We start from the raw sequence: 26098 nt of genomic DNA on the forward strand, positions 1-26098 counted from the left end.
TTTACATCTCAGCCAAAAGCTGTTCCTCCAAAATCAAAACACACCTAACAGCACACTGGGACACCAGATTGCCAGAGCCTTGGCGGGATCACGCTTTCCAAAGTGGCTCCGAGTGCCTACCTCAGGGCAGACCCCGCAAACTAAGGTGTGTTCTCTAATTGGATTTCACCAAGCCAGTAACTAATGTGATCCCCCTGGACCACTGGAACAGTCACTGAAAGTCCCCTTAAACTCTCCACTCTATCCTGACAAACAGACAAACTGAACTTAGTGATAAATGGTCGCTTACTCCAAATATCACACCACATTCGGGTTGCTTCCACTCCCAAGAGACCAGTCACCTACCCAAGATCAATTGGTGCCCTAGATCTTACACCAAAGACAATGCCGTTAGCTAATCCTGTAATAAACTATGTAAAGGTTTATTAACCAGGAAAAAGGAATCAGAGAGCTATTTCCAGGTTAAAGCAAGCAAACACCAATGAGTTACCATCTAAATCCTAAGAGTACAGAGTTGTAGTGAGCTGTCAATTCAAAGTGTTCTTCAGGGCAGACCCAGGAGGTAGTCCCTGGGGTTAGCTGGCTTCAGTTAAGAGTCTGTGACCATTTAGATTTCAAACAACCAAAAAGATGGAAACTTTTCCTGTAGCTTTATTTTATTTCCTTCATTCAGCTTCCAATCCCACAGGATGAGCTTCCTTGCAGGTAGCATTTCCCAGGTGCCCTAGGGCCATTAACCAATCCTTTCTGCAGAAAAGGACCTAGAGGTTACAGTGGACGAGAAGCTGGATATGAGTCAACAGTGTGCCCTTGTTGCCAAGAAGGCTAACGGCATTTTGGGCTGTATAAGTAGGGGCATTGCCAGCAGATCGACGGACGTGATCGTTCCCCTCTATTCGACATTGGTGAGGCCTCATCTGGAGTACGGTGTCCAGTTTTGGGCCCCATACTACAAGAAGGATGTGGAAAAATTGGAAAGAGTCCAGCGGAGTGCAACAAAAATGATTAGGGGCTGGAGCACATGACTTATGAGGAGAGGCTGAGGGAACTGGGATTATTTAGTCTGCAGAAGAGAAGAATGAGGGGGGATTTGATAGCTGCTTTCAACTACCTGAAAGGGGGTTCCAAAGAGGATGGATCTAGACTGTTCTCAGTGGTAGCAGATGACAGAAAAAGGAGTAATGGTCTCAAGTTGCAGTGGGGGAGGTCTAGGTTGGATATTTGGAAAAAAAATTTCACTAGGAGGGTGGTGAAGCACTGGAATGGGTTACCTAGAGAGGTGGTGGAATCTCCTTCCTTGGAGGTTTTTAAAGTCAGGCTTGAGAAAGCCCTGGCTGGGATGATTTAGTTGGGAATTGGTCCTGTTTTGAGCAGGGGGTTGAACTAGATGACCTCCTGAGGTCCCTTCCAACCCTGATATTCTATGATTCTATGATTTGTATTGCAGTGGCCCTTGATGACACATCTGATTTTGATAGTCCCTGTAGATGGGCGGGGGGATGATTCCTGGGCCTGAGTTCACACATTCAGAGCAAACATTATCAAAGTGGTAAAGCAAAACTTGCATATTTTCTTACAACATGGAATACGACATTGCAAATGAGATTAAGGTATGCAACAACTTTCAAGCATTTCATGGAGTCTAAATACATTCTTACAAACTAATACCTATTTTGAGTAAAACTCACATACAGGGGAACTAGTGTGGTTTCCAGCTATAAATTTGTCAGTTCTTAGCTAATGCCTGCAGCCTGGGCAAGAGCCGGCATTTGGCCTACCAGCATCACAGCTCCTAACGGCACACTGGGAGATTGGCTTACCAGAGCCTTGGAGGAATTCCTTGGTTTCCTGAGTCATGCACACCATGGAAGTATCCCATCCAAGTACTGACTGAGTCCAACCAATTATTGAGAATGTATGGATCAGGTCTATGTCTGTAGGCTAGTAAAACTAAGCTGTATTTTATCTAAGCAGCATCAGGGGAAAAACCAAGGGCACTTGAGACAAATGGAAAAGAAAAATGCAACATAAATATAGGTTAAATACTCTATAGAAAAAGCTGTGGACAAGATTCTGACACCTTTACTTGCATTGAGTAACACCTTACTCCATTAGATCTAATACGACTTCACAGAGAGTAAGGCACTATTCAGCATAAGTAAAGATGTCAGAATCTGGCCCAGTTTTAAGAGATCTTTCAAGTAGCACAGTTGAGCACAGGAAATGTGCATGTAACATTTTCTCTGTCCCCTCATGCATGTGTATTATAACACCGGGCAAAATTCTGTTCTGAATCACTGGTGTTACTTCAGAGAATCAATGCAGTTACTGTGTAACAGAGAGTCTTTAATTACTGACACCCCTCTATAGTAAATAAGATTTGAGTGTGTCTGCCAGGAGGTGCTGGCAAAAACCTTACTAGGGGTGTAAGAGACAAATGAACAACTGGTTCGTTTGTCTGACTATAAATGAGATGGGACACTTAACTGCAGTAATTTTTATTCACAAATGGACACTTGGTGATGCATGCAAATAACAGTATTTGAAAGGGTTAAACTAAGAGCTGCATTTTGGGTTGGGAAGGACCACCACCTTACTGCCCCACATACACTCTAGAAATATATTTGGGATGTTGGGAATCCCATCTTCCTCAGTTGCTCTGATCCATTAGGGTCACACAATTGATTAGTTTTGTGATTGTGAGGAGCTGGCCCTTCATCTGATATGGGCACCATGGCCTATACATTATAATAATCTGAAACTGGGAGTCAGATTTACTCTTGGTTCTGCTTCTGACTCACCATGTGTCTCTAGCAACGCCCTCTTATCTTCCCTCTCTGTCTCCCACTTTCCTCTCATCAGCATCGTCTGACCTTCATTCATTCTTGTCAGGTCACAGTCCTCTCTTCTTCATCTGTTCTCCCTCTGACTGTCTCCCCACCGCCCTTCCTCTCCAAGTAGAACTTTTGGCAAAGATAAGATTCCAGAACAAAGAACAATTAAGCCAATTCTGTGACATATGTTTTCCTTTTAGTAGCATGTGATATGATCAGTTGCATTTCTGCCCATAACCATGCTATTAATGTTTAAATTGCTCCTATTGACATAATGATACCTATTGTGAAACTGACAATGTAAATATGCTTGAGGAACAGCTAGGAAAACAAGATAAGAATATCTCAATGCCCAGGGGAAGCACATAAGATGGAGACTAATAGAGAACATTATGCATTTTGCTCATCACCAATTTTTCAATAAAAGCAGATTTACAAACTGCAGCAGCTTTCAGCATATTAAGTGTGTAGCTCTGAAATGAATTGGGATTAGCAGGCAGCCTCGTCTAGTTATTCCTGGTCATGCTGGGTTCTGTAACAATCGGCCCTTGACTGAAGCTTAGCTTGGCAAAGTTTGCCCCCAGATTGATTCTTGGTCTGGAGACCTTTGATGTTCTGTTCATGTCTGTACATTTCAGGAAGGCGAGTAGTCATAATATCTGGGTGATTTTTAAACCAATATTAATGATAATCTTTTTATTTCACATATCAACAAGAATGTTCTAGGAATGTGTCAGGCAGATAGGTCACTGCTTTCAGGATCTTACCCACTAATGAACTGATCCCACAAGTTGCTAAGCGCCTGCTTCAAGGAGCTGAGCACCCAGTTTGGGGCACTTGCAGAATAAAGCCCTATATAGAAGGATGGGACTAATCTTCGTAACATACGAGCACAGCCTGTGGTGGGGAAAGGGAGAGGAACCGGGAAGGTGGTGAGCAGGATCAAAATTGAAATAACACTCTCCCTGTTTCGGCATTCAGTACTCTTCCCTTGGCTGTCATGGGTGCCTTATCTAATTTAAATTGACCTTCCAGCTTCTTCCCATCTATTGTGTCATTTGAGCATCACAGTGTGGAGAAACAAAAACTTCTTGTCTGGGCAGTACAAATTCCATAATCTGTGTCTCTGTGCAATAGACTCTATTTCTTCTTCACAGGACACAACTTCAAGGATTTTACTTTCTATTTCCCCCCTCCATTTGTTTCTTATGCAGTCTTTATTAGGAAAAATGATATCTGCCGTCAGAGAAGGAGATAATTCATGTGAGCAATCAGTGCTGGGTTAACTGGAGAGTGAAAATGTCTTGGACTGTAGCAGAAACTCACATACTGAAAGGGCTCTCTGGCTATTCATCAAACAATCAATTACTGTAGCCATTAGTCCCCTTTAACCACACATTATATCAATTTACCGGATGCTCTAACGTCCAGGTCATAACCCTTTAAAGATGAGCAAATACAGGAGGAATCTATCAACGTTTTGATGCAGCGTGGTCTCGAAGGGTACCAATATATAGCTTTGATCACTCCATGTCCTTACTGTATCTTTAACCTATTAGGGTCCTGATCCTAGGGGGATGCTGGGTGCCCTCCAATGTCAATGACTGCAGTAGGAATTGAGCGCCTTCGGCAGAAGGCACTCAGCACTTCTCAAGATGGAGGTGGTCTCTGGTAGGAAAGAAGAGAAAATCATTCAATTGAAAAAATGTGGGTTAGTGATTAGCGCAGCATACTGACAGTCAGTCCCAACTTTGTCACTGCCTCCTTGGCCATGTCCGCCATTCGATAAATTAGACGTGCTACCCACCATTGGGATCCACAAATACATGCAACACAGCTCATGGCCACATGTGAGATTCCCGTCAATAGTTCAAGCTGATTCTTCTGTTGGGTATAGCCTTGCTCCAAGCAAGTGTAACCATCTAACCACCATGTTATCCTCTACTGAGCCAATCTCCCCCTGGTGCAGTGCCAGTATAGGTAGCAATTGGTACCAGTGCTGCAAATTCTCTTTCTACTGCAATCCCAGAATGGTCCTGCTCTTCTCTTCCTCCCAAGCTGGTAGGATATAGGGCTGAGGAAGTATCTGCTAACCTCTGCTCTGTCCAGTTGCCTGTCTCTGAACTCACACCCTGCATAGCAGCATTAATGAACACAAAGGCAATATAGTCCCTGGTCCCCACAATGCATATGTGGCTCCTCATACAGAACAGAAATGTACAGGAGACAACAAAAATGTGAGCAGGTACAAATCTACATTATACCATAGTCATTTTGCACCTGCTGTAGGGAGCTGTGCCAGGCATTATGGGATAAGTGCAGAAATATATGTGCTCTTCAGTGTTTGCAGGGACTATTCTGTGCGGAGGCAGTACATTGTGCACTTGAAAAAGGATGCCTAAGAGGGATGTTCTGAACCGATGCAAGCTGCAAGGGTACAATTCTCTAATGTAGACACCGTTACTGTGTGACTTTGAGCAAGTAACTTCTCAATGCCACATTCTGATCTGTAACAAACTAGAATCTAATGCGTATCCACCTCAGAGGGTACTGTGAGGCTTGAATGCCATTCTAGGCTTAAAAGTGACTGTGTAAAAATGCCCTCTTCTTACAGAAGAGACCTGCCGCCTGTGTGTGTTCAGAGGTAGATCTGCCGGTTTTAATGACTAAAATAAGATTTTAGTTCTGTGTACTCCTGTTAATCGTGCAGACCCAAGGCAGGCAGCTACAGAAAAGTGAGCAGGGTTCTGTTCCATCTGGTGGATCATCAGTGAAATTGTTTGCCAAGTTTCAGTCAGTTACACAGGTGAAATTCCATTATTGACAGTGAAGTTGCTTAGGTTTTATTCAGGTAGAACCTTTATTAGTAATAAGGATGTGTGAGATGGAAAGGATCCGAATTTGATTCTCTTTGAGACGACCAGCCGGTGGAGGGAGGTGAGAATCAACTTTTTTTTAACATGTAAATTGAGCCCATCTGCTAAGAAAATTATTGAGCGACCATAAGCGTGTAGCCACTGCTGCTGTATTTGCAGTGGTTTTTCAGAATACACTTGAGCATTTGCAAAATCATTGGATTTTTTGGATGAAAGGTGCTAATACAAAGTATGGAAACTGATATAAGCTACAGAGCACTGGTAATCACCCCAGGGTATTACTTATAGTCCTGGTCTTGACAGTTCAGGAAAGATATTTAAAAAAATTGAATACAAATAAGGACAACAGAAATAACACAAGGGCTGGAATATAATCCATCAGGTGAGAAAATGAGGGAGCTAAATGTATGTAGTCCAGGAAAGAAGACCCAGAAGAGACATGATTACAGTCTATAAATACCTTCAAGGTGACAATATACATGAAGAATGGGTAATTTATTTACAAGGTTAGATGATCTGATGCTAGGGCTGATGGCCTGAAGCTAAAGAAGGAAACATTTAGGTTAAGTACTAAGGGGGGAAAGTTCTTACATTAAGAACAATTGGAATAGACTTGCTGAGATATGGTCCAGACACTATAACTGCAGAAATTCAACAATATAAATAAGACAACACACGGAATAAGAATAGTATGTGAGCCTATAAAAAGGCAATGAAGTCATGATCCCAAGGCTATCTAATAATTAATTAATTTTAATTTTAATGTTTTAATTAATGGAGATATCCTATCTCCTAGAACTGGAAGGGACCTTGAAAGGTCATTGAGTCCAGCCCCCTGCCTTCACTAACAGGTCCCCCTGTGGACCATCTATCTACAATACAGTTAGGTAAGCCAGTATCCTGATGTTCTTTGAAGAATGTACACATTTTGAACACTTATGCTGTAGTGATAAGTTCCTGAGGGGCTGAACAGAACATTGTTCAGGATCTTTTCTCTCTTTCCATGTTCACGATTTATTATGCTGCAAATATTTTGATAGTTTTTCAAGCCTAGTAAAAACCATCGGGATGTTTCTTGCTAATTCCATATTATGCATCTGCTGGGCTGAACAGTTTCGTTAATGAAAGGTCACCATCTTGATGAACATATAACACAAATACAATATGGAATATTCCAGGAAAATAAATCGGTCTGTAGCGTTCCCATGTACCCACTTCCTACTTCTTGCCACCATTTGAAAAATTAAGTTAACAACTTCTTGCCCTATAAAGAACTTACACTGAATAAATTAGCTAAGAAGCAAAATGTTTTGCACTTAATTCTCCATGGCAAACAGTCTCAGATATGCTGTTTTATTCAGTTGAATAATATTTATGCTTCCCATCTTTATTTCACTTTGCATTCATTTTGGTTGCAAATATACATTTATGACAGAATTTGCCTGTAATCTTCAGCTCCTCTTTCTTGAAATCTCCAGTGTATCAGTAATGACTATATTGTTGTTGTTAATGGGAATGAGGTTTATATATTTCTTTCATTCTTTTTTTGTTGTTTTTGTTTTGTTAAACTTTGTTGATCTTGTATTGAGAGTTGCCACCCACCTTGTTTGTCTGGATGAAGATCCACTCCATTGTCATGTGTGACCCAGTGCATGTCTGTAGCGCAGCATGATGCTGCACACAAACATCATGCCACAATCACAATAAATGTTTATTAGCTCTCCCTAGAGGGCAGATTATTCAGGTTCATTATGGCCCTTTTCTACCTTTCTTTGAAACATGCTTTGCAGACCTCTGTAGGAGTTAAAAGTCGATACTAGATAAACTGTTGGACCATTCCAATATGGCAATGTGACACTAAGGCCTGGTCTACACCGTGGGGTGGAGGGGGGGATCGATCTAAGTTACGCAACTTCAGTTACGTGAGTAATGTAGCTGAAGTCAACATACTTAGATCTACTTACTGCGGTGCCTTCACTGCAGTAGGTCAACTGCTGACACTCCCCCGTCGACTCCGCCTGTGCTTCTCGCTCCGGTGGAGTACCGGAGTCGATGGGAGAGCACTCAGGGGTCGATTTATCGTGTCTTCACTAGGCATGATAAATCGACCCCCGCTGGCTTGATCGCTCTGGAGGTAAGTGTAGACATGCCCTTTGAACATACCAATGCCAGAGGGCAAGGGGGCTCACTAGTAATGAGTCTCACCAGGCCCGATCAATTCAATGTACCCCAATTCACTATTGTTATAATTTGTATCTAAAAGGTGTCATAATATGTCATTGGAAGGCTCATAACTCACTAATCATTAATTGTCTTGACTGATGTATGTGCATGGTATGTGTTAAGAGTGATCTATGCTGGAATTATGACTGAAACGTGTTTAAACGAGGCAGGTAAGGGGGAGTTGGTAAACAGGTCTGCCCAGGTCTGGAATACATATGAGCAGGGTTGACCAGAGACAATAGTATTGCAATTTTCATGTGCGGTAAACAGAACCATCAACGCTCACAAGGGGGTTGGGTGTCAGCATGTCTGGGCCAGCCTGATCATCAGGCAAAGACCATACATTGGCATGCCAGATAAACAAAGCTACCAAGCTAACAAGTGGGGGAAGAGACAGCCTGGCTAACCCCCAGCGGGAAGAGGAATTTTATCTGAGCTATAAAGAGGGAGGGGGGTCTGAGCCTCAAATGATCAGCAATTGAATCAATTGATTGTATACTACTGTATTATAGAAGTGTATTGTGCTAGATCTTTTATGAATTCCTGCAACAGACTGGTTATTAATATCATTTTAAAATGCATCTATTACCACTATAGGAAGGATTATGAATACTCATGGATATTATGTCTAAATAGTGTGGGCAAACAAAGGAAGAAAGAATTCCCACCCTGACAGGTGGGAATGTCACAGCTATCTGCCTGTCTCCCATGAAATTAAGCAAGGTGTGATCAAAAACAATCAAAGCTCTATTTGCATAGAATTAGCAGGGGGATAGGAAGGCCACAGGAAGGGAAGAACAGCATGAGGTCATTTTGCCTCTCCTAACAAGGAATTTTGGGAGATATAAGCAGAAGCCGAAAGCCATATCAGGCATCCATCACTGGGCAGATATAAGAGGGGAGAGTTCTTGAAAGCTGAGAAAGAAGGATCCTTCAGCCTAAGTGGGGGTTAGGGTCTCTGGGAACTGGATTATATAGAGTGAGGGGAAGAGAGCCCCTATTCACCTGGGAGACAAGGGACGTTCTTATGTGGAGAGGTCCTTGCCGAAGGGGTGGTCAGCCCGTTTGAGTTATCTTGCTAGGAGCATGCAGTAAGGATTTTATCTTGAACAGTAGCTGTTAAATTAAGTCTTAGCCATTAGAACTCTATTTTTATTTGTACTTGTAATTCTTTGTAGCTTCATGCCTTATACTTGAACCCACTGAATCTCTGCTCCTTTGTTAATAAAATTGTTTATTTTTATTATAAACCACCTCAGGGCTGTGTTCAACTTGCCGTGAATATTAACTCCAGTTAAAGTAGTAAACTGCGGAATATGATGGCTCTTTACAGCGGCAATGTACCTTATTATTTCTCTGGGTGATCCAGGAGAGGGCTGGACACTTCAGGGCAGGCGTTGTAGAGGGAAATTCAGGACTGGGAGTGGAGTTGGGGTTGTAAGGTCTGGTGGAAGCCTGAAAGCAGGGCATTAGGTAGGCTTCTGGGGTCAGAGCTGTCTAGCACACAGGACTGCCTAGCACATAGACACTCAGGGTGTGACTGCATGCTTGTGTAGGTTACCTGTGAGCATCCCAGGTATAGAACTATAGCAGCAAAGCATGGAAAGGCCTCCAGGTTGCAGGACATGTGGTGACACAACCCCTCACTGGTCTGGATTTGAACCCCCATAATGTGAGAGGCAGTTTCTATGTTCTCAGTGTAATTTCATTTGTTTATCTAAAACTGCATATTACATATCCCTAGAATGTAGTAGAACCCTTTATTAGTTAACAATTTCCTTCCGTATAGGCTAGACTGAGTAGGGTTGTGCCATTTTTGTGTACTGAAGAATATAGAAATTAGAATTAGACACTGAATTACAGGCAGGCTACAAGTATGTTCCCTTTCACCCAATCTCTACATCACCAGTAGCATGTATTCTGGCCAAGTCTGGAACTTGTTGTGTACCCAGGGAAAGAAAATAACTTTGAAAATGTGATGTTTGGTAGGACGGGTAGCCCTTTTAAAGCAGATGATTATTCATTATTTGTATTGCACTAGAGCCTAGGGTGTACAATCACAGATCAGTGCCCCATTGTGATAGACGCCATATGCACACCTGGAAATGACAACACAAGTGTCAAAGAAGACTGGGAAGCCCTAAGACAGACCATCCATGAGGTTTGCGAGAAATCCATTGGCCTTGCTACCCGCCACCATTCAGGACTGGTTTGACAACAACAACTTGTCAACCCACCAACACCTGAGGAGGTCTGCAAAGCAATTAAACAAATGAAGAACAATAAAGCACCAGGTACCAGCTGAAGTACTGAAAGTGGGGGGAGAAACACAGACTAACAAGCTTCACTTGCTGCTCCTCAAAATCTGGCACACCAAAGAAATTCCTGTTGGCTTACAGAATGCTAACATTGTCACCATTTCAAAAAGGGAGACAGGGCCGACTGTGGCAACTATTGAGTCATTGCCCTCCCCTCCATTTCTGGGCAGATTCTTGCTAGAAGCTTACTGAATCACCTGCTCCCTCTTGTAGAGGAAGTACTTCCAGAGCCCCAGTGCGGCTTCAGACCATCATGAGGCACAACCGACATGATTTTCGCAGCCAGGCAGATCCAGGAAAAATGTCAAGAACAACACCTGGAGCTGTATATGGCCTTTATCGATCTGACCAAAGCCTTCGACTCTGTGAACCGTGAGGCTCTGTGGAAAATCATGTCAAAGTTTGGCTGCCCAAGCAAATTTATCGCCGTTGTAAGACTCCTCCACAATCAGATGACTGCCTCCATCCTGTGCAGTGGCTCTACTTCTGAGCCATGTGTCATCCAAACAGGCGTAAAACAAGGTTGTGTATTGCACCCACCCTTTTCTCCATCTTCTTAGCAGCTATGAAAACGTTAACCCAAGACCATCTACCACAGGGCACAGGCATCCAATATCGGATTGACGGCCACCTCTTCAACCTTTCTCGTCTCCAGGTCAGAACTAAAGTAATATTGGCAACAATAACCGAACTCCAGTATGTAGATGACTGTGCTGTAGTAGCACTCTCAAAGGAGGATCTAAAAACAGCCTTTAATTGCTTCTCCGAAGCTTACAAAAGCCTAGGGCTAACTCTGAATATCGGCAAAACAAAAGTTCTCCACCAGCCAGTCCTTGATCGATCATCAGACCCAGCAAGGAAGATCTACATCGACAAAGAAGAATGGGACAATGTAGAATACTTTGCCTATCTTGGCAGTCATCTCTCACAGAGGGCAGACATAGACGTCGAGACTCAGCACAGAATTCACTGTGCCAATCTTGCCTTTGGCAGACTGTCTCACCGGGTGTTCAACAGTCACAACATCAGAACACATACTGAATTTTTAGTTTATAAAGCGGTGGTAATCCCAACTCTCCTCTACGGCTGTGAGACTTGGGTGACCTACAGAAAACACCTGAAAAACCTGGAACGCCAGCACCAGCACTTTCTTCGGAAGATCCTCAACATAAAGTGGGAGGATCATCACACTAATGTCAGTGTCTCACAGAGGCCAACATCTTCAATGTTGAGACCCTGATTATCCAGCACCAGCTGAGATGGAGCAGGCAGTGTGCGCATGCCTGATGTACTCTTACCAAAACAACTGCTGTATGCCCAACTCACCAAAGGAGTGAGGAAACAGGGAGGCCAAAAGAAACGCTTTAAAGAACCCTCAAGATAAACATCAAGAGATGTGGCATCGACACCACACACTTGGAGACAGCAACCCAGGGCAGGGATAACTGGTGAAGACTTGTCGGAGAGGGAACATCCAGTTTTGAGGGAAACCGCCTTGCCCTGATAGCACAAAAACGCCAGAAAAGAAAGAAAAGACAACAGTCACGCAGCAATCACGGCCCATCCCTGTCTTCCAACACCACCTGCAATGTCTGCCAAGGAGCCTGTGGCTCAAGGATTGGACTTCTCAGTCACCAAAGGACCCATGAAAAATAAAACTTGTGAAAGAGATCACCCTCGACCCTGAGAGATCGCCGACGTGATAGGTGCTGTACAGACACATAACAAAAGGCGCCTCCGCCCAAGTTGCTTACACAAGAGACAGCACATGGGTACAACAAAAAGAGAACAAAGTAACAGTAAGACAAAACTGATCAGTGTAATTGCAGCCCTTCCTGGTTTTGAATAAAAGAGAACTTGCAAAGACTTCGGCATTCCGGCTTACGATGCTGAACCTCAGTGTGAGAAGAGGCAAGTGTAACAATGGGCTGTGTTGCAGAACTCTCAATAGCTCGGTGTCTAGTGAAGGCTGTTAGATATTTCCAAATTAAATTTCCGGTATGTTCAGTTCAGTTGGTGTGTGTTGTTTCTCTGCAGGTATCTGTCATTTGGTTTCCCTTTCACATTTTTTATTACCTTTGTTTCTATTTTAATTAAAAATAAAAATATCCCGAAGAAAAACAATTAAGGTTTTGTGTGTAGTATTAATGTAACACTTAACAAACAGCTGTATGCAATCAGACTTGGATCAAGAGACTTTACTGCTGCAAATTTATGGTTAAATAAAAACAAATATTTTACATGGTGTGTGAAAGCCTTGAACACCCCCCCCCTCTGCCCCCCCGTTCCCCTTCCCCTTGTGCGCATGTGCAGGCTTTTGCTTCTACCACGGAGACTTTTCTTGTTCAGCTTTGCCACTTCAGGCTCTAATCTAATGACTTTCTACAAATTAAGCAGAGCTGAGTTAGACCCTGATGGGAAACCTGGGTTCTACTGAAACTAATGTCAGTAATTCAGTATATTTGCAGTGCAGTCTAGTGGATATAGCACTCAGGAGAATGTATTCCTGGCTCTACACTGGCCTACTGAGTGACTTTGGGCAAATTGTTTTAACCGCTCTGTGCCTCAGTGTCTCCATCTGTAAAATGGAGATAATGTTACTGACCTCTTTTGTAAAGCACTTTGAGATCTACTGATGAAAAGACTTATTTAAGAGCCAGGTGTTGTTGGTTGTTGTTATTTTATTATTATTTTATTGTTAGTTATCATTCCTTGGAGAAACATCCTGTGTGACACAGAGTAAATCATTTAAGCTCTCTACGCTTCAATTTCTCCATCTGTAAAAGGGGGATAGTATGTCCCTACCTCACAGGGATGCTGTGGCCCATAGTTCATTACCATTTGAGGTGTTCAAATACAAGACTGATACATGACAAGAAAAGCCTGTAAATAATAGCTGGTATTTGGGTTTTTAGTGTCAGTGCCAGTATCCCTATGTGGTGTGAAGCCTTGTTATACTGTTAGAGATGGATGAGACATAAAACTGACACCGTTGGTCACATGGGCTAGCAAAAGGAATGAAAACACTTGGATGTATAGGCCAGGAGAAGGGTGAACCTTTCCTTATGCTTCTACAACTTCAGTGTGGTTTGGACACCGGGCCGGGGATCCAGGAAACTTGTGTTCTCTTCCTGGTAGGAAGTAAAGAATCCCATACCAACTGAAATTGCAACAGGCATGAAGGTAGATGAAATATGATTACCCAAGCTGGAATCTGGCTAGTAGACCGAAATTAATGTAGTCACCCTAATGTGGGATCAACTTATGGAAAATTCATTGTTACACCACGAAGTTGAACAATACAGAGGCTGTGAAATAGGCAGGCTTTTCTCATGGGTCAGTCACATGTTAGCACAGTGCTCAAACCTTTACAATAGAGTCTTATGTTGTAAATATTTAACTCTCTAAAGTATGGAAACATATATCAAACTTTGGGGCAATGAAGCTATGGCAGCAGTCAGCAGAAAAAGTGTTAAAGGTCTTTATTCCCAAAGAGGCTTCTATTTGCTCTGCTGAGGTCAAAGTTGTTCCTGGATGAAGGTGACTGAGCACTCAGACAATCCGAAAAAGCAGTTAGTGGATAATAGTTATGAATTCTTTCACTGTGCATCGCAGAGAACGTAGCCCACCAATGCATTTGTTCGGTGTTGATATATAATACCATGTGCGTACTCCATTTTGCACAAATGCCATTAGCATGCAGCAAATCTTGTCTTGGTCATTCGTCCCCTCTCTGAGATGGAAAAGGAGTCACTTGTGTCCCTTTGCTTTCCCATCACCTTCCTCCCGTTCTGTTTTAATCCCCCCACATTCACTCCAAGAATACTATGATCAGCAGGGGTTTTGTCACTGTGCTGAAGGTGAAACTCTCAAGGGCAGGGCATTTTCATTCACGGACCTTTGTCTTTTGAATTTCCTGCCACTGGAAATCAGGCTGAGTTTGGTTCTTGCCCCCGTCAGAAGCCAAAGAAAGATTTTCCTCTTCCCATAATAAAGGATGCTACCAAAGGAACCAGTGGCATTCTTCCTTTTCTCATTTTCTTCTATAATCAGTGTTCAAACTAACCATCCGAAAGCATGACTGTCTATTGGGAGGTGCACAGAATGTGGTTCCTCTTAGACAACCATGTTGCTCCTACTAATCCTTGTAATTGGTACCTAGATACCGAAATGATGGCTGTATGAGGAATTCAGAGAGGGAGCTGTACGTGGAGTGGCTTTCTGCCTGTTCTCAGGTTATAGAAGAGATGTACTGTACAGTTTTCAGCTGTGGCAGCTGGAAAACTTTGCCAGTGGGCAGAATGCTGTGGAGTCTAAGAATTATGAGGCTATAATTCAGACAGCCAGGAAAGGGCAGAAACAGCTTTAAAAAATGTGATGCTGTGCAATAAAAATACCAGCCAGCACACATTTATCCCAAACCCAGGAAACGTTTGTCTGCGTCGTTTTGCATATATACAGATGCCGTCTGAAGCTGGTGACAGCACAGTATCCGAGTCTGGGGGTCATGGACGTTTGTGATCAAAACTTTGCTCGTTAAATGAAATGGATTCTTTTAAAATCACTATGAGATTGTGGCGAAGGGACTGGTAGTGCCTCTACTTGTCATTATTATTCCACTTCACTCACATTGCTGCCGGACCATCTGTTGGCACTGTAGATAAAGCCCTCAAATAAAGGGAGGGAGAAGACTGGAAGAAGAAATGGGCAAAGCTTTTTTCTTACAGAGCATGCCTAAGAATTTAGTGATAGTTACAGGTAGGTACAGATAGGCAGGTGATAGTTACAGTGAAAGATTGTACTGAAGACTCAGCTCTCTCAATATCTGACACAGGTGTATGCCATCATTTCAGGGAGCCGACACATGTTGGCGTGAGGGCGAGTACAAGTCAGACTAATTATTCTTTGAGGGGGTTCTCTCAGAAGAACTCTTCTTTTAGATTTCGGCTGACCTGGGTCACCTGGGGCTGCAAAGACACGCTATCTGTGAAGAGCCCTTTTGATTCAGAATGCTGAGCCTCAAAACCGTGGTTTATTTCTCCTCCACCTGTACTGTCACAGGCACATAGTTTAATTCATCCAAGCTCAAAGTATAGTAAGCTTAACTAGGGACTGGAAGAACCCTGTGAGGTCAAGATCACCAGGGACGGGTTAGGAGAGGTAATAAGCTCTTGCAACATGAGAGAAGAAAGCCGTAGGGGAGATGAACTAGCTGCTCTGTTACCAAGTCTCTTCCAGCGCCAGCAGTTTCACGAGACGAATACACCTTTCTATAGGCTTCATGACTTCAGCGATTAGAAGGATGAAAAATGCTAAACACAAATATAGATGTGCTGAAATACGAACTGACATTGCAGATGCCTCCCGCTATTTCAGCAAAACCAACGTGGAGTCCTTGTGGCACCTTAGAGACTAAGAAATTTATTTGGGCATAAGCTTTCGTGGGCTAAAACCCACTTCATCGGATGCATGGAGTGGAAAATACAGTAGGAATATAAATACACAGCACATGAAAAGCTGGGAGTTGCCTTACCAAGTGGGGGTCAGTGTTAACAAGCCAATTGAATTAGCACTGACCCCCCCACACACACTTGGTAAGGCAATTCCCAGCTTTTCATGTGCTGTGTATTTATACCTGCTACTGTATTTTCCACTCCATGCATCCGATGAAGTGGGTTTTAGCCCACGAAAGCTTATGCCCAAATACATTTCTTAGTCTCTAAGGTGCCACAAGGACTCCACGTTGGTTTTCGTGATACAGCCTAACACGGCTACCCCTCTGAAATCTGTCCCACTATTTCACTGTCCCCATAGCTGCAAGTACTGGCACATAACAGAAAATCAGTAGAACTGATGGTTTATTTCTTGCATGGCTTTGGTACCATCTTATTCCAGTCGAAACTTGACCAAGTGTTGATTAGAAAAACAGCAACCTAGGAAAGATCCTAGTTACAATAAATGTAAAGGCACTACAGACACAGACACAAATACAGACTCTCTCTCTCTCACACACACACACACAGAGTTTATTCTCAGACTACAGTGGTACATCATAATTATATTTACATAGTTTAAAAAGTTGGAGTGATTTCTGTAATTGTGCATGTTGAAGCTGCAAGTGCTATGGATAGAAGATATATTATTTAAAGCAGCTGTAGTTTAGGAGCTGAAATTAATGTCTCTAACAGTGTCTAATAAAGGTCATGCTGAGTGGGAGAGGAGGGCCTGGAATGGATACATTCTGATTGGATTTTTTCCCCCCGTTGACAGGGTAAAGTACCTCTCATAAGATAACGGAGCTCTGGTTACCAATCACTGCTACTCTCTTCTGTGTGAAAGATAATGCAAAGTTGTAATATCACTATTTCACTTCTCTAAAAGATTTAGAAGTCCCAGGCCACTTGTTCTGTGGCTGCCTGAGGCTTTTCTACCTGTAATTGCTTTGGGCTTCTGCTTGACGAGATACATCTGTAAATCTTTCTGAGTCTGCAAGGTTAGTTGTTTTGGAAGGATGGTTTGAGAAAGATTGTTGTTTTGGAAGGATAGTTTGAGAAAGATTATCTAATCTAATTTGTATCTTTTTAATGTAGCTATATATTGCAGCTGGGAAGGCAGAGCTGGCTATTCCATGTCATTTTTGTTCATGCCAACATATGTACTAAAAATTCACCAGTAACATTCCAACTTTGTAACGAGTGGTATTGCAAGCAATGGTCTTTTGGGCCATTGCTGTAGAGCATTTTCGTGTTCGTTAATGTAGGCAGTCTGGCCTCATTATTCAAAGTGCAATTAAATGTTAATCTTCATGCATGCTACTGACAGTGGGATTATCCTCATGAAAGTTAGTCCAACTCTGTAGATGTATACACAGACTGTAAAGTAAGAGATACACATCTCTCCATTGGTGTGTTTGCAGTTTGTGCAAATGTGCAGCCAAAAAGTTCCCTAGATGAGATGTGATACCTTACATGAAGAAAGGTAGGTGTGTGGGTGATTCCTTACTGTGGTCGTATTCCTGCTAGGGTTACAGGAAATCCTGAGGCGTAAAGGAGGGACATCACCCCGGTTTGGTTTGTTACCTGTTGTGCGTGAAGTTCCCATTGCATTACAGATTTATGTGCTTGTGAATGGTTGTCATGGACCAACTTGTCATTTGTAGAATTCAGTTTGATTATGTGAGCCAAATTCTCCTCTCCGTTCCATGGATATAAATCCGGAGTGACTCTGTTGAAATCTTGCAAGTACAGTGTGCACAACAAGGCTAGGTATTATTATTACATACAGGGCCGTCCTTAGGATTTATGGGGCCCTATGCAATATTATTAACGTGGTGCCCCTATGCCTGACGGCAGCCCGGGCACACACGTGTATTTTAGAGTCGTGTGGTCTTTTGAAGATCCAAGCATTTAAGGCTAAACATGAATACTCAGATGGTGCATCTAAAAATCTGTGCAAGGATTTTTTAGAGATGTGATTTTATAATCTTCAACAACACATTAATGAAATATTTTAAAGCAAATTTTAAACTAAGGTCCTGTAGACTGACATGTTCTGAGTAAATATTATGGTAATGCACAACCGTTTTTGTCAGTAAATTCAGAAATGGACAGTATATACCTGGAGGTTGGCAAATGCCTGTTAAATGGCTTTATTACCATGTGACTGGCTCTTTAACAGTTTCAGTGTTGTGCTAATAGGTCTGGCAGGCTGGAGGCTTTTTCACTTTTCACTACTAGATCCCCTTCCGAGGAAGACTCACCAGGCTGCAGCAGCCAGCTGTGGTGGGAGCCTGCAGGAAGGGTCAGAACAGGGATAGGAAGAGGCGGGAGGGTGGACACTAAGACCCGGGGTGCCCCAAATTTTCAGGTGCCCTACGCAGAGGTGTGTGCCTAAGGACGGCCCTGAGTATATAACCTGGGTTGGCTTTGAACTGACGACCTAGAAATGAAATGGCTCTGTATGCCGTTAGTTAGGAACTGGCCACTAGTGGAGCTGGATGTCAAACTACTGCCATGGGATGGTGTGGGTCATAGTGGTGTGATCTGGGATAGAAAAGGCATTTTCCAACTTCCTATGGAACTTGAATACACCTGATTATGAGGGAAGCTTTAATTATATAAAGCAGGGGTAGGCAACCTATGGCACCCGTGTCAAAGGCGGCACGCAAGCTGATTTTCAGTGGCACTCACACTGCCCGGGTCCTGGCCACCGGTCTGGGGGGCTCTGCATTTTAATTTAATTTTAAATGAAGCTTCTTAAACATTTTTAAAACCTTATTTACTTTACATACAACAATAGTTTAGTTATATAATATAGATTTATTGAAAGAGACCTTCTAAAAACGTTAAACTCGATTACTGGCACGCGAAACCTTAAATTAGAGTGAATAAATGAAGACTCGGCACACCACTTCTGAAAGGTTGCTGACCCCTGATATAAAGTGTGTGGGTGGATGGCGAAGAAGTTGTGTAAATGTTGTGTGTCTCCCCTTGTCTTCCAGAATGAGGTTGCCACTCCAGTTGGAAGACCTGCTTCCCACAAGTTCTGAGGACACTGACAGCTTTGTCATAGCTATTGTAATAAAAGAAAGTGAAGCAAGTGACAGAGTTTGACATGCAAGACCTCTTAATAGCATCTACCTAGTCAAAAATGAAAGCTGTGAAAGACAGCATCCAAGAGTTGAGATCATGTGGACAAGGGAGCCATGACATTTCAAGGATCCCTTGTTCTAGAGACAGCCAATGGAGAAGACTGTGTTCACCACTAACATAATGCAATGTGATAAATTGAATTCACATTAAGCCTAGTTAGGGTTGAAAAGTCAGCAAAATATCAGCATGTTGTAATAATACATGTGTGTTAGCTACATCAGCACTCCCTGGTCTTTCCCTCTAGTACCTATCCAACTGTTTTGTCTGTTTCTTTTAATTTCCAGTAGGAGCAGAACTTGTAAAAAGCATCAGTAATAGTGTCTTGAAAGTTAGATGTGTAAAAGAGAGCTGTAGTTTTGAGTCATGGACATAGCAAATGTTCTTTGTATGGTACATTCTCTAGTCCTCTGAAGATATGCTGTGCAGGGTCTCCGGTGTACAGTAGATACAGTAGCTGTAAGGTTGTGCTTGTGGGTGGAAAAAGAGAGGGCCTATAGTATTAGGTGGCTTAACTTTTCATTTCTGTGCTTTGTTGATTTCTTTTTGTTATGTGTCTTGTGTGTGGTAACTTTAACCATTTCACAATTAAGTTTTTTGTGTATTAATTTCCTACACGTTTTTCCCATTAAAATACTTAAGCAGCTGGAGGGGGGTAGAACTCCGTGGAGGTAATTTCTGGGAATGTGTCACAGAAACGCAGCCATAGGTGCTGGAATTAAGGGTTCTGGGGCGCTGCCACAGCCCATGGCTTGAAGTGGTTTCCATCAGATACAGGGTTTACAGTTTGGGTCAATGGCTCTCAGCACCCCCACTATACAAATTGGTTCAGAACCCCTGAGCGCAGTTGCTGAAGTGAAGATTTTATCTGCTAGAGAAGTACAGCTACTGACAGAATTTTTATCCATCCGGCCTGATACAACTTTTTCTATCAAGAACTGCACATAAAACCTTATTTGTAGGATAAAACCTGATAAAACCGTAGCTGCAGGCAGAAAAGATTTTATCCTACAGAGAAGATTTTATCCAATGGAGAGAATGTGTCTTGGCTACTGTTTGTTCATTAGTTTTCACATATGTTGAATAACAACAAAAAATGACCCTTAGTCCTAAAAAATTATTTTCAAAAACTATCCAGCACATCACAAGTACTGAACTTTTTCACCTCTCTACCAATACCTTTGCAGATATAATGTCTGTTTTAAAGATACACATTGACAGAAGTCTGCCACAGGCAAATTTCAAGAACAGACCAACCTCAGACACTTCCTATTAAAAATTTATAAAAAGAATCCAAACAACCATTACATAGAAAATTCAAATAGCATAAAATTTAGCACCAGGGTTTCATTCTGAAAAGCCACATATGTATAGAGGAAACCAGGAAATTACGCCTCATTTTAAGCCCATCTCAGATAGCAACTTTAACTATGGAAGATCGAGTGCTTCCGTTCTAACTTTGTTGATTATCAGTGTAACACTGGCAAACACAGTAACAAACAAAATTTAAAATGTAAAGGAAATACAAGTAAAACCCAATTAAAATATAATTTACAATCCAAAATATTACATCAAATTAGATTTCTTTACACATTTAAATAAATTAAAAAAAAAAAAAAAAAAACGAGGAGTCCTTGTGGCACCTTAGAGACTAACAAATTTATTTGGGCATAAGCTTTCGTGGGCTAGAACCCACTTCATCAGATGCACGAAGTGGAAAATACAGGACCTTCATAGCTACAAGAGTTAAATTAGGGTACTCCAGGGTGTTTTATTGGTCAATTAATACGTGCCTCGGGTGGTGAAGGCAGTCTGCCATATGCTTTCAACTATCTGACACATCTATTACTGGACCAATAATACACCCCCTGGAATGTCTTAATGCTATTAAAATATTGTTTGGTAATTGTTAATGCATTTTTAAACCTTATTTTTGTGATGTTTCCTTTTGTAACATATCCTTCCACTCCAGAAAATAGTTCTCAGGGAAAGAGAGGAAGAAATAATGGAAAATATGATGGCAAGGATCTCCTTCTCTATTTATAACTTTGGGGAACATTTTTTTAATGTTCCCCCCATTTTTATGCATACAGCCTCAAACCATCCCCTATTCTCACTTCTCCCCTTACAGTTTATTGATTTTTCTCAGCCAAGATTTTCAAAAATGGGTGCCTAAAGTTAGATTCCTAAGTCCATATTTATACACCTAAATAAGTGGTCTGATTTCCAAATGCCCTGAACATCCAGCAGATCCAACTGAAGTCGGAGAGCCAGATGCCCAGCCTTTCTGAAAATCCAACACACATTAGATGAGGAAATATGACCTTAAGAGTTTGAGTTTAGGCACCCATTTTGAAACTCTTGGGCCCTGTATTCCCATCTCTTTGCTCCCCCTTCACACTTCCTCCAAAAAACAGAGATAATTTTACAGGTGCTCTTTTTCTCTTCAATCACATACCCCGTGACAGGGGTCGTCATCCCTTTCAAGGTGACCAGACTGCTTTTTACTGCAGTTTTTAGGACCCAATTTTGCAGGGTGCCGTGCAACTCCAGTGAGTTGCTGAGAGCTCTTGGTTCTCATTCATTCAATGGAAACTGAGGGCACTTGGCAACATTCAGAACCAGGACCATTGCAAAGTAACAAAGTATTTCCTTCCGAAACACAGCCCCTGAGAGACACTTGTGGCTGAGGTAGCAACCACCATGTCGTCCTCCAACTTCATAACGTTGCAAACATCTGAACTGCCATTTTAGTTTAACTTTTGATAAGCAAAACTGGGAGCAATGCCAGTTTGATGGAGCCACTTACATGCTTAATGTTACACCATGCGGAGCTTTAAATGCTTCCTAAAAACGAACACCTGTTGTGTGAGCAGCGAGTTAATTCAAAAAGCAAACCAAAGTGGAGCCATGAGTTGCCCATAGTGATAACTGTATTATCGTATTGCTGTTACAGCTCTCCTTACTACTCCCGTCATACATATGGTTTGTTACTCTCTGATAACTCGTGTATTGTAAATTAGATCATAAAGTCTTCAGCGTAGGGACATTGCATATGCTTGCATATGCTTTGGTAAAGTGACATAATAAGTAATAACAGTCCCATGAGTGGGACTAATGTGCTTAAACTTAAATGTGTGCATAAGTGCTCTGCTGGATCAGGGCCTATATGATGAGATATATGATCTAATATATGATGAGAGAGATGATGTGGATAAGGCATTGGCCTGGGTCTCAGGAGATCTCAGTTCAATTCCGAGCTCTACCAAGACTTCCATGTTACCTCGGGCATGTCACTTGACCTCTTCAGTTCCCCATTTATAGAACAGGGATAATACTTACCTTCTTCTACCCATCATCTATCTCAGCAGTTCTCAACCTGCGGCCCATGGTCCACATGCAGCTCAGTTAGCATACAGCTGCGGCCCAGCTCTGTGCTAAAAAAAAATTCAAAATTTGCCATTCTGGTCTGGCAGGGGGTGGGGTTGGCTGAGGGGGAGACAGTGTCTTGCAGCCTGCACCAGCGTTCCTACCAGCAAGAGGCTGGTGAGTGCCGCAGTGGGGCACGGGGTGGGAGAGTAGGTCTTTGGGTAGGTTTGGCGGAGGGCTCTGGAAACTAAGGGGTTTGCCCCAGATTTTAGGTGGGGCTCCACTCCTGGCCCCCCCTTTCAGGACCTGGCTGCCAGCCTCTCTGGGTGCTCCGTTCCTGGCACAGTGCTGAGGGTCCCAGCTGCTGCCTAGCCCTGCGTGGCAGGGTCCGGGTCCTGGCTGCTGTCTGGCTTCACGTGGCCGTATTGGGATCCGGCTGCCCACACCCAGGGCTCCACTCCTGACCCTGCTCTGGGTGGGGCGCTAGGCACAGGGACTCTGGGCAGTTTTAGGGTGAGGGGCGCTGTGGTTCTCAACCTGCAGCCCACGAAACACATTGTGGGCCACAAATGCAGTCCACAATGATACATAGGTTGAGAATTTAAATAGAATAAGTGTGTGGTGGCTTGGGAAGCCAGGACAGGAGTGATTTCCATAAAGGTGGGGCATTCCAAAGGCGCTATATCTGGTACATGGAGCTGTGTTTTGCATAATGTGCCTAGAAGGTAAGGCAGTAACCATGCTGTTAAATCTAACCCTGTTTTACTTCCTTTCTCCCATCTCAGCAGAGTCCCAGGACCCCCTTCTCCGACCTGGCTGATGATGAGAAGATTTTTAATGGAGGAGATGGCATGTGGCAGAACCAGAGTCAGGATCAAGCCCTGCTCTCGGAAATCACAGAAGAGGACCTGGAGGCCATCCGTCTGCGGGAAGAAGCCATTCAGCAGATTGAGGTCAGTAGCCTTCACTACCAGCTGGCTTGGAAGTGGGAGTTGGCATTAGCTTAGCCACCTGGTAGACACTTCGAAGCAAGAAGAAAATGTTGGTTGTATATTGTTGGAGTTGTGACACCTCCATTAGGTGTTGGGAGCATTTTCAGGTGTATATTATAGTTGGAACATGTAGAGCAAGGAAGAATTACAGTGCCATATAGTCACTGATGACAGTTAAAGGAATTAGTGTTTAGGATTAAATGTTTTTAAACATATATTTTGCCTCATTGTCTATAGCGCTATAGAGTCATTGGGCTCAGGGCTGCAGTGCCGGTGCAGGCAGAGTTCTCTTGTGATCAGTGATAGCTTTGTGTGCATAAAGATCAGAGGATCAGACCCAGTGTGTGAGAGACGTGGAACAGATGCAGTTTACTGGCATCCTTTCTGCTATTGGCTGGTTGTCACTACCACTGATATACAGTAACTCCTCGCTTAACGTTGTAGTTCTGTTCCTGAAAAATGTTACTTTAAGTGAAACGATGTTAAGTGAATCCAATTTCCCCATAAGAATTAATGTAAATGAGGGTTAGGTTCCAGGGAAATTTTTTTTTGCCAGACAAAAGACTGTGTGTGTGTGTGTGTGTGTGTGTGTGTGTGTGTATATATATATATATATATATATAAAATACTGTACACAGCAATGATTGTGAATCTTGGTTGAGGTGGTGAAGTCAGAGGGTGGAAGAGGGTGGGCTATTTTCCAGGGAATGCCTTACTGCTAAATGATGAACTAGAACTTAGCTGACCCCTCAAGGGTTAACGCATTGTTGTTAATGTAGCCTCACACTCTACAAGGCAGCAGGAAAGGAGGAAGGAGAGACAGCATGGCTGTGCCTGCAAACATTCCCTCTGGAAACTGAACGTGATGGTGAACCCACACTATCCCACTGGAGCGCACCACTCCCTCCACTTTCCAAAGTGTGGGGGTGGGGGTGGTGCAGGTGCATGTGTGTGTAAGACAGACACAGACACACATGCACACACAGTGTGTGTGTGTGTCTGTCTTATACACACATGCACCTGCACCACCCCCACCCCCACCCCCACACTTGTGTATGTGTGTGTGTGTGTGAAAGAGGGAGAGACAGAGACACACACTGTGTGTGTGAGAGAGAGAAATGCGCATTTCCCCTTAAAGTACGCTGACCCCACTCTAAGTACATTGTCTTTTTATGTAGATCAACAAGTTGAGACAGCAGCTACTGCCAGCAAGCTCCCTCCATCCTGAGCCCTGTCCTGTCCCCCCTGCTCTGTGGAGATGGGGTACAGGAGCGGGGGGCAGAAGCGTTGGGAGGGGGACACCCTAGGGTTACCATACGTCCGGATTTCCCCGGACATGTCCGGCTTTTTGGTCCCCAAATCCCCGTCCGGGGGGAATTGCCAAAAAGCCAAACATGTCTGGGAAAAATACCGGACGGGCACTTCCCCTCCCGCGGCTCCTCTGCTCCTCCCCTGACTCAGACTTCGGCTCTGTTTAAGAGCCACGCTGCCCGAGCCAGCGCTACCGGCTTCGGGCAGCCCCGTGCCTCCAGACCCCAGCTGCCGGCCAGGCACTTCCCTTCCCGGGCTCCAGCTGCTCTGCTCCGGCGGCTGGGGTCCGGAGGCACGGGGGCTGCCCGAAGCCGGTAGCGCTGGCTCGGGCAGCTTGGCTCTTAAACAGAGCCGAAGAGTCAGGGGAGGAGCACAGCAGCTGGAACCTGGGAGGGGAAGTTCCCGGCCCGGGGCGCAGGGTCCGGAGGCATAGGGGCTGCCCGAAGCCCGAGCGCTACCGGCTTCATGGTTTGCCGGGCAGCCTCCAGACCCTGCGCCCCTGGCCGGTCACTTCCCCTCCCGGGCTCCAGCTGCTCTGATCCTCCCCTGACTCTTCGGCTCTGTTTAAGAGCCAAGCTGCCTGAGCCAGCGCTACCGGCTTCGGGCAGCCCCCTTGCCTCCGGACCCCGAGCCGCCGGCCAGGCACTTCCCTTCCTGGGCTCCAGCTGCTCTGCTCCGGCGGCGCAGGGTCTGGAGGCAAGGGGGCTGCCCGAAGCCGGTAGCGCTGGCTCGGGCAGCTTGGCTCTTAAACAGAGCCAAAGAGTCAGGGGAGGAGCAGAGCAGCTGGAGCCCGGGAGAGAAAGTGCCTGGCCGGGGGCGCAGGGTCTGGAGGCAGAGGGGCTGCCCAAAGCCCGAGCGCTACCGGCTTCACGGGTTTGCCGGGCAGCCTCCAGACCCTGCTCCCCCGGCTGGGCTCTTCCCCTCCCGGGGTCCAGCTGTGCTAGGGAAGCGGCCGGGGGTGCAGGGTCTGGCGGCTGCCCGGCAAACCGTGAAGCTGGTAGTGCTTGGGCAGCCCTTTTCGCGTGGCTGGGAGGGAGGAGGGGGAGTTAGGGCGGGGACTTTGGGGGAATGGGCGGAGTAGGGGTGGAGTAGGGGCGGGGCCAGGGGTGGGAAAGGGGCGGGGCCAGGGCCCGTGGAGTGTCCTCTTTTTTTATTTTTTAAATATGGTAACCCTAGGACACCCTGACATCAGCACCCCTCTGCCTCCCCACCCCCTGCACAGCAAGCTGGAGGCTCCCGGAAGCAGCTCCAAGGCAGAGGGCAGGAGCAGCACATGGCAGTCGGGGGAGGGACAGCTGAACTGCAGGCAATTGATAGCCTGCTGGGCGGCTGCTGTACAGGGAACTTAGGGAAGCGGGGAGCTGATGGGAGGCTGCCGGTCCACCCTGGTTCCAAGCCCCCACCAGCTAGCTGCAACGGGCTGCTCTTTCTGCAAGCGGTGGACAAAGCAGGCGGCTGCCAAACAACATTATAAGGGAGCATTGCACAACTTTAAACAAGCATGATCTCTAATTGATCAGCGATGTA

At 44.3% G+C, this 26098-nt stretch overlaps 1 protein-coding gene across 5 annotated transcripts in view; it reads left to right on the forward strand.

The window, feature by feature from the left end:
• LOC128831951 (t-SNARE domain-containing protein 1-like) overlaps window positions 1-26098 on the forward strand; it is a 699719-nt gene that overhangs the window by 400400 nt on the left and 273221 nt on the right. For 4 of the 5 annotated variants that reach the window (XM_054018910.1, XM_054018909.1, XM_054018914.1 and 1 more), the window contains one exon: window positions 23054-23221. In XM_054018910.1, the coding sequence (XP_053874885.1) occupies window positions 23054-23221 (168 nt within the window). The remainder of the gene's footprint in view (window positions 1-23053; window positions 23222-26098) is intronic. The other variant, XM_054018913.1, reaches the window with a different exon arrangement.

The sequence above is a fragment of the Malaclemys terrapin genome, chromosome 2 (assembly GCF_027887155.1).
Source record: "Malaclemys terrapin pileata isolate rMalTer1 chromosome 2, rMalTer1.hap1, whole genome shotgun sequence".
Taxonomy (NCBI): domain Eukaryota; kingdom Metazoa; phylum Chordata; order Testudines; family Emydidae; genus Malaclemys; species Malaclemys terrapin.